Source organism: Hemicordylus capensis, chromosome 15 (genome assembly GCF_027244095.1).
Source record: "Hemicordylus capensis ecotype Gifberg chromosome 15, rHemCap1.1.pri, whole genome shotgun sequence".
In the NCBI taxonomy this organism is placed as follows: Eukaryota; Metazoa; Chordata; class Lepidosauria; order Squamata; family Cordylidae; genus Hemicordylus; species Hemicordylus capensis.
This window is the reverse complement of record NC_069671.1, coordinates 5,090,296-5,103,928: the sequence shown is the minus strand read 5'-3', so window position 1 is coordinate 5,103,928 and position 13,633 is coordinate 5,090,296. Positions and strand designations below refer to the sequence as shown.

General features: G+C 46.7%; 1 protein-coding gene and 1 non-coding gene across 3 annotated transcripts in view; both read left to right on the top strand.

Moving 5' to 3' along the window:
* The window catches only part of PPIL2 (peptidylprolyl isomerase like 2), a 75,439-nt gene that overhangs the window by 42,822 nt on the left and 18,984 nt on the right, over positions 1 to 13,633 (top strand). For both annotated transcript variants that reach the window (XM_053279188.1, XM_053279189.1), the window contains 4 exons: positions 2,238 to 2,313; positions 4,223 to 4,383; positions 6,421 to 6,496; positions 7,795 to 7,901. In XM_053279188.1, coding sequence (XP_053135163.1) covers positions 2,238 to 2,313; positions 4,223 to 4,383; positions 6,421 to 6,496; positions 7,795 to 7,901 — 420 coding nt within the window. The remainder of the gene's footprint in view (positions 1 to 2,237; positions 2,314 to 4,222; positions 4,384 to 6,420; positions 6,497 to 7,794; positions 7,902 to 13,633) is intronic.
* TRNAA-UGC (transfer RNA alanine (anticodon UGC)) lies at positions 2,545 to 2,616 on the top strand. The gene has a single exon. It is a non-coding gene; the product is annotated as a tRNA-Ala (tRNA).

Genomic DNA, 13,633 nt, shown 5'->3' with positions numbered 1-13,633 from the left:
GTTGAGTAATTCTGGCTTTATATCTGCTAATCTTTTTTGACACTGCTGTTATTTGCTGCTTTATTATTTCCAGGACTTCTCTAATTTTCCTTGAATCTAGGTGGTATTTTTGGCTCAGATACTGTTTGGTGTTTTCATTTTTCAGCTTCTTGTCTTTCATATCTTTCAATTTACTAGCATCTGATCTAAGCCTGGAGATTTTATTTTCTAATCGAATCTTCCATTTAGGTGATGTACTGCTTTCTTTTTTTACAGGTCCACTGATCTTATATCCGAGCTCTTGTGTTGTTATTGTTGCTGCACTGTACATTAGTTGGTTTGTTTCTTGCAAATTATTGGTTGTTATTTCTGCAAGTGCAGCATTGACATCTTTTAATGCCTGAGCAAGTTGTTTTTTGGCAACTGTTTTTAGAGCTGGAAGTCGAACCCTGGTGGTTGTTTGGTTCATGTGCTCAGTTATTTTTTGCTTTAGTTCCTGTTGCTTTTCTGTTAAACGGCATTCGGGTTTTTGAGGTGAAGGCAAAGGGGAGGTTGCCTGGTTTTGATTTTGAAACAGTTCAGCAATGGTGGTATCCTCTATTTCCAACACCTCCTCCATCTGCGCCTGAGCAACTGCTTCAGTTGGTGGTAATTCTTCTTCCATATCTTGAGCCTGTGTTGCTCTTTGCAGTTCTTCCAGCTCAACTCCTGTGAATACTTTATTTCTTATTATGTATCTTCTCTGGTCTGCTAGCTTTTGTTCTGTTATTTCTGTATCTGGATGCTTCTCTTTCCAAATTTGGTACATTCTTTTTAAATAACCTCTTCTAGTTGGACTAGACTTGTAATAGCAGATCATTATTTCCTTGTTGGCATTTTTTTTATATTTTTTTCAGTTAAGCAACGTTTCTTCTAGTAGCTTTGCTGTCTCCAGCCCTGGTTGCTCAACTGAAGATCCTGAGTCCTGTAGCCCACTTGCCACCAGATGTCCAGGGACTATAGCACCTAGCGCAGTCCTTGTTGACCCGGGCGATGACCGATCCGGTATAGATTTATTAAAGTTGCGTCTCACCATATTGTTGATGGCGTCTCACCATACTGTTGATGGCGACGACCGATCTGGTATAGATTTATTAAAGTTGCGTCTCACCATATTGTTGATGGCGTCTCACCATACTGTTGATGGCGACGACCGATCCGGTATAGATTTATTAAAGTTGCGTCTCACCATATTGTTGATGAGTTGCGTCTCACCATATTGTTGATGGTAAATAATAATATGATTATCTATATACCACTCTTCCTCCAAGAAGCCCAGGAGTACATGGTTATGTTTATCCTCACAACAAGCCTGTGAGGTAGGTTAGGCTGAGAGAGAAGTGACTTGGCCCAGAGTCACCCAGTGAATTTCATGGCTGAATGGGGATTTGAACTCAGGTCTCCTAGTCCAACACTCTAACCACTACACCGAAAGGAATATTATCCACTACTGTTTTAGTCATTTATTTATTTATTTATTTTATACCACCCGACACTGAAGGCTCTAGGCAGTTCACGACCATAAATACAGTGAAAACACAATAAAATAAACTATTAAAATGACAACTTAGAACTATTTAAAACATTCAATTTATCCTATTGTTTTAAATTTTGACCTTTTTTTTTTTACATGGTTCATTGCTTGTATTGTATTGGGGGATAATATTTATTGGTTCCATCTAATGTTGGCCCATGAATAGATGCCAGCATTTTTTAGGTGGGTTATATTTTTGGTTTGGGTTCTTTTCGGATTTCTTGCATGTTGAGAGTCAAACAGGAAGTGAACTCCAAAGTTGTGCAAGGTTTTGTGTTGTTGTTGTTTTTATGTGCACCACACACAGGAGGCCATGGGCTGTTCCCAGTCACCAGACCACTGGGCGTTGTGCCATCTGAACTAGACAATGCAAACTGGTTGTGTTCGCTTTTTTAGTGCTTGAGAACTGATGTGGTTTTCCTGGTTCTGCTGTCAGGTGTTGCAACTGGAATTCCCAGAAAATGTACACTGCCTTCCATATTTGGCTATGCTATGAAACTGAGTGTGACTTTCCCACCTCCATGATATTTTTTTGTAAATCAGTATATGACTGGAAACTTAATTGTATAAATCTTTTCCCAGGATTTCAGGAATCACATGTTCAATTCTCTCTTCTCTTCTCTTCTCTTCTCTTCTCTTCTCTTCTCTTCTCTTCTCTTCTCTTCTCTTCTCTTCTTTTTTTTAGGATCCAACTAATTTGGACAAATTTAATGTCTCCAACTTCTTCCATGTTAAAAACAACTTGAAAATGACCGATCCAGGTAACAACAATGTCAAGAAAATGGACGAAAGCAAATGAACAACAGTGAATTGAAAACAAATTAACTGAGCAGCTACAGTAGTATCATACAGGGTGGAGAGCCTGTCTTGTAGCAATGAGCATGGATTTACGGTAGTGGGGCCCATTGCTAAGAAGGGTCTGCCCTGGCTTGGATTTGGATGGGCAACTAGTTGTGAGCGCTGTGTGCTGTAAGAGATGTCCCTTAAGGGATGGGGCTATAGCTCAGTGGTAGAGCATCTGCTTTGCATGCAGAAGGACCCAGGTTCAATCCCTGGCAGCATCTCCAGGTAGGGCTGGGAAGGTCTCCGGCCTAAAACCTTGGAGAGCTGCTGCCGGTCAGTGTAGACAATACTGACCTATATAGTTTGATTCCATACAGGACACCTTCCTATGTTCCTTGTTTGTTGTTTGTTTTGTTTTGTTTAGGCAGAACCCAAATGTCACATAGCAAGGGAGTTCATCAGAACGCTTCTTCAGACTAAATGGCTGTTCTTTCCTTTCCATTCAATACTTCATTATGGTCAATTGACCCGTAGGACTGGCTTTTCTTAAAACCAAAAAACAACTTATTTAAATGTAAATCTTGTTGAATCAGTGGGGGGGTATCCAAACCTAGTGCTCTGCCATCCAAAGCTCATCCACAGGAGAGGAGAGCTGGTCTTGTGGTAGCAAGCATGACTTGTCTCCTTAGCTAAGCAGGGTCTGCCCTGGTTGCATATGATTGGGAGACTTGATGTGTGAGCACTGCAAGATATTCCCCTCAGGGGATGAAGCCGCTCTGGGAAGAGCAGAAGGTTTCAAGTTCCCTCCCTGGCTTCTCCAAGATAGGGCTGAGAGAGATTCCTGCCTGCAACCTTGTAGAAGCCGCTGCCAGTCTGTGAAGACAATACTGAGTTAGATAGACTAATGGTCTGACTCAGAAATGTAGCAGCTTCCTGTTTTCCTAAAGCTCCTTTCCGTCTCTGCCTGTTTTCTTTGTATTCTCCCCTTTCTCTATAGCCACCCATGCTGCATCTCATAGGAACATCGAAAGCTGCCATATACTGAGTCAGACCCTTGGTCCATCTAGCTCAGTATTGTCTTCCCTGACTGGCAGCGGCTTCTCCAAGGTTGCAGGCAGGAATGTCTCTGTCTCTCAGCCCTATCTCGGAGATATCAGGAAGGGAACTTGGAGCCTTCTGCATGCAAGCAGGCAGGTGCTCTTCCCAGAGCGGCCCCATCCCCTGATGGGAATATGTCACAGTGCTCACACATGTAGTCTCCCATTCAAATGCAAACCAGGGCAGACCCTGCTTAGCAAAGAGGACAATTCATAGCTGCCACCAGGAGACCAGCTCTTCTGTCACATATTGCCAAGGATCAAATGACGCATCTGTTCACCCAGGCTTTGAATTAATAATGTTTTCATGGTTTTAATGCTGTTTTAAAATATTGTCCTAAAAATTTCAAATTGTTGTAATGTTTTAAGCTTTTTTGTTCCGGTTTTAACTAATGTTTTGCTTTTTCTGTTTTTCTCTTGTTGTAAACCGCCCAGAGACATAGGTTTTGGGTGGTATAAAAATATGTTAACTAAATGGCTTTCCCAATGGTTCTGGAAGCGGCAGCGAATACGGCTTCCATTCATGCAACAGCACGAGTGCCCCTCTGGATGCTAGCCTTGCTTAGTTTAGAGCATATGTGCAGAATATGAGGAATATAAAGGAGTTTGTGGCAAAAGGTTATGTGTGACCAAATTTGTCCCTTCAGAGTCCACCTGCCCCTTCGTCTCCCCTCCACAATATCTTTGGGAGAAAAACATAGATGTCCTTTCCTAAAGGTCAGACAGAGAACAAAAACCCCTTGAATCTCAAGAGGCCCTTTTCTAGAACTAATCTCGCGTTGTTTTGCAGACGAGGAGAAAGCAAAATCAGACCCATCTTACTACCTGAAAAACACAAATGTCGAGACGCGAGAGACCTTGTCCGAGCTTTATAAAGAGTTCAAAGGGGACGAGCTTCTGGCAGCCACCATGAAGCCCCCCGAGAAGAAGAAAGTGGATAAGCTCAATGCGGTAAGTGGATGTGGGTGGCTTTTTTTTTTTTTAAAGAACTAGTTCTAAATGGGTATCAAGGAAGGTAAAAGGGGTTTCAAGTGTGGAAGAGGGATCCTGAATGTACCCCCAGTGGGGAAGCAATCCAGCAATCAGCAGTGGATTCAGTCCTCCCCAGTAGTGTTTGATTGGTGAGGCTGTTAGCCGTTGTGCTGTCAAAATTCAGAATCTGCCAGACATGATGTTGTACCTGCACTCAGAGGCTGTCAGCGGGGATGTGCACAAACTTGTTCGGCGGCCCTTTTAGGCACCGCCGAAGCGGTTCGAAGGGCCGGCAGTTCGGAAGATTTGGCAGCAGGGGGCGGGTTACCTTTTAAGGAACGGGGAGGGTGCTCTTCTCCTCCTCCCCACATTTCCCCCACCGCGGTGTGCTTAAAAACGTTCCCATGGGGTGGCAGCGTACCTCCTTGCTGCCCTGGTGGGTATTAGACCAGAAGTGCCTGGTACACATTGCGGACTGGGCATCGGGCACTTCCAGGCAGCAAGAAGGTACACGGGACCATTTTTAAGAACTGCGCCGGCAAGGGAAATGTGGTTGGTGTGTGTGTGTGTGTGTGTGAGAGAGAGAGAGAGAGAGAGTGAAGAGCACCCTGCCCGATCCTTATAGGTAAACACACACACACGCACACAGCCCGCTGCCGAACCGGCCGTCTCCGGTTCCATGCACATCCCTACAGAACAGCCCTGCTGGATCAGGCCCAAGGCCTCTCTGGTTCAGTATCCTGTTTCGCACAGTGGCCCACCAGATGCCTCTGGAAGCCCACAGGCAGGAGTTGAAGGCATGCCCTCTTGTATCCTGCTGTGACTCCCCTGCAACTGGTACTCAGAGGCATCTTGCCACTGGAAGTGGCCTATAGCCCTTAGAGACCATAGCCATTGATAGACTTGTCCTCCACGTCTGTACGCTCATACATGTTTTTGTGTGGCTGACTGCATTTCAGGGGGCACAGCCCCCCTGAAACGCAGCATACCGATAGATCTGCTGCATCTGCTTTCAGCATAATATGTGAATAGCTGTACCTGTGTGCAGATCTGTGCCCGCCTGCACTGCACACAGATTGTACGAGTGTTGAACAGAATGGGTGTGAATAAGGCTCGTTCATGTTGAACACAGACAGACAAGCTCACTGGAAGCTGACCCTTTTTGCTATGCCGTACTTTGGAGCCATACATGCCTTGATAAAATTTCCCCATATGTTGCCAAATCAGTGTGGTGGATTTTTAACTGGTCTCTCTCTCCAGTTGTGTGAGTTTTACATGATGCCTTTTGTAGTCTTCTTGCAAGCTTTGAAAGGGACAGTTGCTATTGCTGCTCGCTGCTATTAAAAGTTATCTGGCAAATAAAGAGACGTTAGACGAGGGGCAACGAATCCCGCTTCTCTCTCTCTCTCTCTCTCTCTCTCTCTCTCTCTCTCTCTGAACAATCTTTGGCTTAGCCTAATGCCAGAGGGGTTCATTTTGCTGGGAAAGGAGAAGTCTAAGTTTTGATACAAGATACATTCTTGGCAGGCACACACATCTCCTCGTCAAAAGCGCCAAAAAAGAGGAGAGCTGGTCTTGTGGTAGCAAGCACAGGAGGCAGCAAAGGAGGCTTGGGGGGCCTCGTGCATGGGGGGGGGCCCTTACGGCTGGGCAGTTTGGGCACCCAAATTACCTTGGTGCGGCCCGTGTCACCACCGCCTCTGACTGGGCCCAGCTCCTGCGTGGCTCTGTGCTCCAGGAACCTTCAGCATGCCACACATCGCCTTAGCGCTCCCTCTCTCTCTATCTATCCCTTCTTTGTTCGCTGCCCCATAAAAAAGTGTTCTCTGGGCGGCCCGCAACGCAGCATTAAAACATCAAGTAAAAACACACAACGCGCGGAATCCCGCGTGTGTGTATAAGAAACATGAGTTTGAAGCACTGGTTGCTGATCGGGTTTATGCTTGCTGCCTTGATTGCTTTTAGCAGGATAGAGCTGCCCATGAACCTCTCGTGTGGCTCTTTGTTGTTCAACAGGCGCACTATTCCACAGGCAGAGTCAGCGCATCTTTCACCTCCACAGCCATGGCACCTGAGACCACACACGAAGCAGGTACTCTTCCCCTCTTCTACCTATGATACAGGCGCGCCAGGATCAGCAGGGCACATGTGCAGTCCCCGCACCACACCCCTACAGTTGCTCTTGCCGGTTTCTACCTTGCCTTTCTCCTCCCGGCAGATCAGGACCCTGATATTTCGTTCCGAGTGGCCAAACTCTGCACAGTTGCTAGCACGATAGGCAGCAGGAAATTTTGCATGCACGTTTGAGAATGAATTAATAGGGGTTTATATATTACTTAGGTTAGATGTTAAGAACATAAGAGCAGCCCTGCTGGATCAGGCCCAAGGCCCATCTAGTCCAGCTTCCCGTTTCCCACAGTGGCCCACCAGATGCTTCTGAGAAGCCCACAGGCAAGGGGTGAGGGGCATGCCCTCTCTCCTGCGGTTGCTCCCCTGCAGCTGGTATTGAGAGGCAGCTTGCCTCTGAAGATGGAGGCAGCCTATAGCCCTCAGACATACATTATACAATTAAGTTTTGCTTTTATTGTTTGGTGTTCTTTACTTTGTTGCTCAGTGCCTGGAATAAAAGTTGGTTCATTCCGTCAATCTTTATTTTTAGACTGTGAGTCCCTTTGCGGGGGACAGTGAAACATCTTCTCCTTCATTATTCCTTTTTTTCTGTGCAAAACATTGCATACATTTTGTTAAAAAGCCAATTGTAGTAGTAAATGAGAAAAAAAAGAAAAAGGTGAGTTTTACGAAGTGATCAAACCCGAAGGGAAAGGAGTACAAAAGAAAACAAATGCATATCTCTTTTTAACAGAAGAGAGAAATCAAAGGAAAATGTGCGCTGTCCGTTTGCGTTCTGCTATTTTTCTTCTATTTTTGAAATAACTGACAAATTTAAGGCAAAAGCAGATAACCCATAACATGGCATAGCATTCCGAGGTACAGAAGGGAAATCAAAGCAAAAAGAATAATTTTGAGCATACTGTGAAACCTGCTGTCTAATATATTTGCCTTGCTGTGGCTTGGTTTGAATTTCCCCGTAATTAGTGGGGAAATTATTATATTTAGCACTAAATTGTTCCCGACCCTTGATAATTTGAGTTGCCTTGCCATGTCTGCATAAGTCTGGCTTTCTGAAATGAAAACTCTCTAATGCAGCAAAGCACATTAATGTGAAATTACCGTCTGAGGGTTTGTAAATCGCCACCTGTGAGCCGAAATCTATGGGAGCAGTCTGGCCTCTGTTTTGGCTGGCTGGCTGTCCATAAACAGCTGCTGCAGACTAGCAAATCGTCCCAGAGAGTTTCATTTGGCGACTTTCATTTTCTGCTCTATGGGCAGCTGCCATCGACGACGACGTGGTGCGGTACCAGTACGTGAAGAAGAAAGGTTACGTGCGGCTGCACACCAACAAAGGGGACCTCAATTTGGAGTTGCACTGCGACATGGTACAGTGTGTTGTCCTTTGTAACAGATTGCTCTGCTGTGTGTCCCTCTTACTTTTTGCAGGAACCGGCGGTAAGGAAGAGGTAGGGGGCCTTTACTAAGCAGGGTCCACTGTGGTTTGCATTTGGATGGGTGCCTACGTGTGAGCGCCTTACGGCATTCCCCGTAGGGGGATGGGTTTCAGCAAAGTAGTAGAGCATCTGCTTTGCATTCAGAAGGTCCTAGGTTATCTCCCTGACATTTCCGGATAGGGCTAGGAGAGACTCCTGCTGGAAATGGTGGAGAAGCCACTGCCAGTCAGTGTAGACTAGGGCTGCTCAACTTCGGCCTCCCAGGTGGTGTTGAACTACAACTCCCATCATCCCTAGCCACAGCCAATAACCAAGGATGATGGTTGTTGCAGGCCAGGCCTGTTCAACTTAGCCCCCACCAGCTATTTTTGGACTACAGCTCCCATACAGGGGCGGATCCACCATTGGACTAACAGGTTCAAAGAACCTGGGCCACCGCCAATCAGGGGCCACGCCTCACGGCCCCGACACGCCCCACGCGTCTGACGTCAGATGCGGGGGTGCTGGTTTAGCTCCCGAGCGGAGGCCGCATGGCCCCCGTTCGGGAGTTAAATGGCCCTTGCATTCGTGACGCGGCCAGGAGCAGTTCTTCCCTGCCTGTAAGGGTGAGCTCGATGGACCAGCAGTCTGACTCGGTACAAGGAGGCGTCCTAAGTCCTGCCATGAAACGGCGACCGAGTGAGGTACGTTCCTGATGCATTCGCACAAGGAGGTTGCAAGACGGGGGAGGGAGGGGCAGAACGCAACCCCCTCACCCCCATCTCTCTGCCTCTCTCTCCCAGATGGGAGTACGCAGGTGGCGTGTGTCGCTTTGGCTTCGGAGGCGATGATTCAGCAACGACAGTGCTGTCGCATCATGTACCAGGGCGGCTTCCAGGAGCCGTAATCGAGTGCTTAACACTCCTGTGTATATATATTTATCTTATTAATTAGCATGGAAATGGAATGGTGACAGCTAGAGGAGATCGGGGCGGTAGAGACTGGGAGCAGTACCAGGAGGAACAGACTGTTTCCAGTCATTGCTCGGATGTCCAGCTGTACAGCGTTCCCAGTACACTGTCTTCGGCCAATGTGTGTGTCCCTTCAGGGTCTTTTGTTTCCCCTTGGGCATTTCTAGTATGGGGCCCGTCAAGCTCAGCTTGCTATCGCTGGGAGTTTCGGAAGATTCGCGCCACCCACCCCATTCTTGAGATCCTGTTAGAAGTGGCAGTGTACACTTTTGTATGCAGCCATGCCTGCTCAGAGGTAGACCTCCCTTGAGCCACCTGCTTCTTTATCTGCGTTCATGAAATCTTGGCCAAATAAAGCAGCCTTTTGCCTGTGCTGGAAAGCCAATTAGAACAGAGGAAGGTAGGAAGCTGCCAAATACTGAGTCAGACCCTTGGTCCATCTAGCTCAGTATGGTCTGCACTGACTGGCAGCAGCTTCTCCAAGGTTTCAGGCAGGAGTCTTCCCCAGCCCTACCTGGAGATGCTTCCAGGGATTGAACCTGGGACCTTCTGCATGCCAAGCAGATGCTCGGCCATTGAGCTACGGTCCCTCCCCAGACCTTTGGTCCATCCATCTCAATATTGGCTGCACTGACTCTAGAGGTAAGGTAAAGTGTGCTGTCAAGTGGATTCTGACTCCTGGCGCCCACAGAGCCCTGTGGTTGTCTTTGGTAGAATACTGGAGGGGTTTCCCATGGCCTCCTCCCACGCAGTAGGAGATGATGCCTTTCAGCATCTTCCAGTATCGCTTCTGCCAGATATGGGGAAACCATACCAGTGGGGATTCGAGCTGGCAACCTTCTGCTTGTTAGTCAAGCATTTCCCCGCTTCTCCACTTAAGGTGACATGCACTGACTCTATTATCCTCAATATTGTCTGCACTGACTTCACCTCCAGCTAGTTTCAGATTGCTTGGAGTGTGCTTGTACATGAAGCCAGAGATCAGGTCTTGCTGAAGGAGGTTGTCTTGGAGCAATGGAAATGGTGTCACCGAAACAGGGCAGTTGAGAATGGAAGGAGAGCTGGTCTTGTGGTAGCAAGCCTGACTTGTCCCCATAGCTAAGCAGGGTCTGCCCTGGTTGCACCTGAATGGGAGACTTGATGTGTGAGCACTGGAAGATATTCCCTTTAGGGGATGTGGCCGCCACTCTGGGAAGAGCAGAAGGTTTCAAGTTCCCTCCCTGGCTTCTCCAAGACAGGGCTGAGAGAGATTCCTTCCTGCAACCTTGGAGAAGCCGCTGCCAGTCTGTGAAGACAATACTGAGCTAGATAGACCTATGGTCTGACTCAGTATATGGCAGTTTCCTATGTTTCCTAAGATGTCTCTCTTATCCCACCCCCCGCTCCACATCTGTGAATTATTGGTCCAGTAAAGCAGGTACAAGCTTTATTTGGGCAGCGGGGTTGCTTTCCTTTATGATCTCACAACCCAGGGACCAGTGGAATATCTGGTGTGCCCTGCCTGACTCCCTGCTCCATCCCTTGCTATAGCCATTCATGCTATATGTGGGCAAATCATGGCATTCTTAGGGGATGGAGCCATAGCTCCGAGGCAGAACACCTGCTTTGCCTGCAGAAGGTACCCGGTTCAATCCCTGGTATCTCCAGTTAGGGCTGGGAAAGACTTCTGTATTGGCAATGGGGCCGTAACTCAATGGAAGAGCATCTGCTTTGCAAGCCGAAGTTTCAATCTCCAGCATCTCCTGGTAGGACTGAGATAAATTCCGGCCTGAAGCCCCAGAGAACTGCTGCCAGTCAGAGTAGACAGAACTGAGCTAGACAGACCAAGAATCTGACTCAGTAGACAGGTGTATTTTTCACACACCCTTCTTCCCGTGAGCTCAAGGTGGAGTAAAATCTGTCCCCTTTTTTTCATCCTTACATGGTGCCGTGAGCAGGAGCAGATAAGGCTGAGAGAGGGCGACATGCCAGAGGTCTTCCAGTACACTCTGTGGCTGAATGGGGATTTGAACTCGCCTCTCCCCCGTCTAACACTCTAACCACTCCACCACACTGGTTCTCGCGAGACTGCATCAGATCATGACAGGGAAACGAGGTCTTCCCATCACAGTTTTGGAGAGGACCTTATATCTTACATCCGGCTCCTTGGGTGACAGCTCAGGGGTGGGCCTTCTCCATTGCTTCCCTGAGGCTTTGGAACACACTTCCTGCTGAAACAAGAGCCTCCCCTACTCTGACAATTTTTTAAAAGGCATTTGTTCACTCAGGCTTTTAATTGGATACTAGCTTAACCCACGCAGAGCATCTGTGGGCTAGTACTTGATTGCTCCTCTCACCCCCTGCCCCAGCCCCCTCACCTCAGAGATCTCTCCACCCTCACCTGAGCCACACTCCTGCTCCTCCTCCTCCATCCCATTGCTTCCATCCCCCTCACTCCTCTTGGTCACTCCTCCATCCCTTTACTCTTATTTCCTCATCTAATTCACGCAATGGCAGCCTCCTTCTCCTGAAGGGGCTCTTTCCTCTCTCACGACCCCTCTCTTGGCAGACCCCTGCCCACTATTATTTATTTGTGTGTGTGTGTGTGTATTTTCTTCATTCCTCTCCTCTACAATCAAGAACATTTTCCAACCAGTAACAGTTGCATTCCAACTGACCTTAACCATCACAGGCTTCTCCTCCCTATCTGCATATGGAATCCCCACAGCCCAATCACCATGGTGCTTCTGCTCACGCACTCTCACGAGAGCTGCCACACACAGGATTAGCCACGGGTACACCTTAGAGAAGTATATATATCGATTGTTTTAATTGTGTTTTTAATAGTTTTAATGTTTTAAATTTTAAATGGTTGTAATGTTTTAACCTTTTTGTTTTTATTGTTTTGTTGTAAACCACCCAGAGACTTGTGTTTTGGGCGGTATACAAATGTGTGTGTATAAATAAGTAAGTAAGTAAATAAATAAATAAAATCTTCCCTGTCCCTCTGACTTGCTACACTCACACAGGGCAAAACGGACATGAATCCCAGATGAATGCCAAATCCCATTAGAAGTGTTAAAAGTAGGAGCCAGTGGCAGAAGATCCGTTTTTAAAATTTATTTCCAGCACCTTTGCTTCTAATAATTTACTAACAAGTAAGGAGAGACTTTTGAGTGAAAGTCAAACACAAAAATTCAAGTATCAGATTGTTTGTTACTGGAGGAAACGAAGCCTGTCACTTCTTCACCGGCTCCAGGCATGAAATTGGCTTGTGGCTTTGTGATGGAGAGAAGCAATCCTGACAGCTTTTTCCTGTACTTCATTCCAGTAACGTTGCTAAGGAACTGCTTACCTGCCAGAGCACGTGTGCTGTGTGTGACCATGGGAACCAGCGGAGAGCTGTAAAGGAAACCTTTCCAGAAGAAAATAAAAATTGCAGAAAATGTTTGCTAAGCCCCAGCCTACAGAGTGCCTTCCAAATGAGTAATTTGCCTTTTATCGGCATTCTGTGGGTTTGTGATGGGCTTAACAAAGGTTGGGACAAGGTTGTGTGTCTTCACTTCAAGCTAACTTCATTTGTCCTAACCAAAAAAAGTCACTGCAAGATGGTTATTTACTCCAGTTTGGTCTAGAGGTGTAAAGGCCTGGGGGTGGGGGGAACGAAGAAAACATTCCCCTCCCCAGGAGGAATTACTGAAAAAATGGGGGGGTTCATCCCCCCACAGGCCTTCACATTTCTAGTTGTGTCTCCGATAACTATCCCCACCTGTTTCTCCTCATGCTGCATGTCAATTGGATAAAAGTGACTGACTTGCTTTCTGATTCCACAAAGTAAAAGGAGCTTGTTCATTTTCTCTTTTGTCTGTTCATTTAACTGCATCAAATAATTCTTTCGTAATGAAGTATCTGCAATAGAAACAGACCCTGCACCCCGAATCCCAGAGTTCAAGCTTCATTTTCAAGAGGAAAGCTGTCAATTTTTAAATATAAATATGGCGAATATTTATATACCACGTTTCAACCATAGATATAATATATTAAAATGGCTCCCTATTGCCAAAGGGGTCTCACACTCTAAAAAAAGAAACATAAGATAGACACCAGCAACAGCTACTGGAAGGATGCTGTGCTGGGGATGGATAGGGCCTTTGTGAAATAAAGAGAATCACCACTTTTAAAAGGTGCCTCTTTGCTCAGATAAAGGTGTAGGGTTGGTTAGAGTGTTGGACCAACACTGGGGAGACGTGAATTCGAATCCCCACTCAGCCATGAAACACTCTGGGCCAGTCACTTCTCTCTCATCCTCACCTGATCTCTCCGCTGGGAACTCCTGTTTTAGAGAAATAAACATATTTCTGATTGCTCCTCTGTCCCTTCCTTTACCATCTGACACGAAGTGGTTCCATGCTGGCTATGGACAGCCATCATGGACCCAGCAATCTAGACTGTGGACCGTTGTTTGAGGGTACTGCATCTATTCCTAGCCCCCTGCTAAACCGTTTGGGGATCCTGCCAAGTTCGTCTCCAGTTTGGGAGATGAAAAGTTGCAGGGGGGAAATCAAGTACAATTCAGGAGCTCCTCTAGATCATCACCAAAGACTGTCAAACATTCGGTACCGTGAAAGTGCCAAGGAGTGATGATAAAATAAGGTAATGGGGGGGGGGGGTGGAATTGTGAAATGATAGCCTTACTCTGGGAAGGATTGACTATCTGGAAACGCTGTTGCGAAA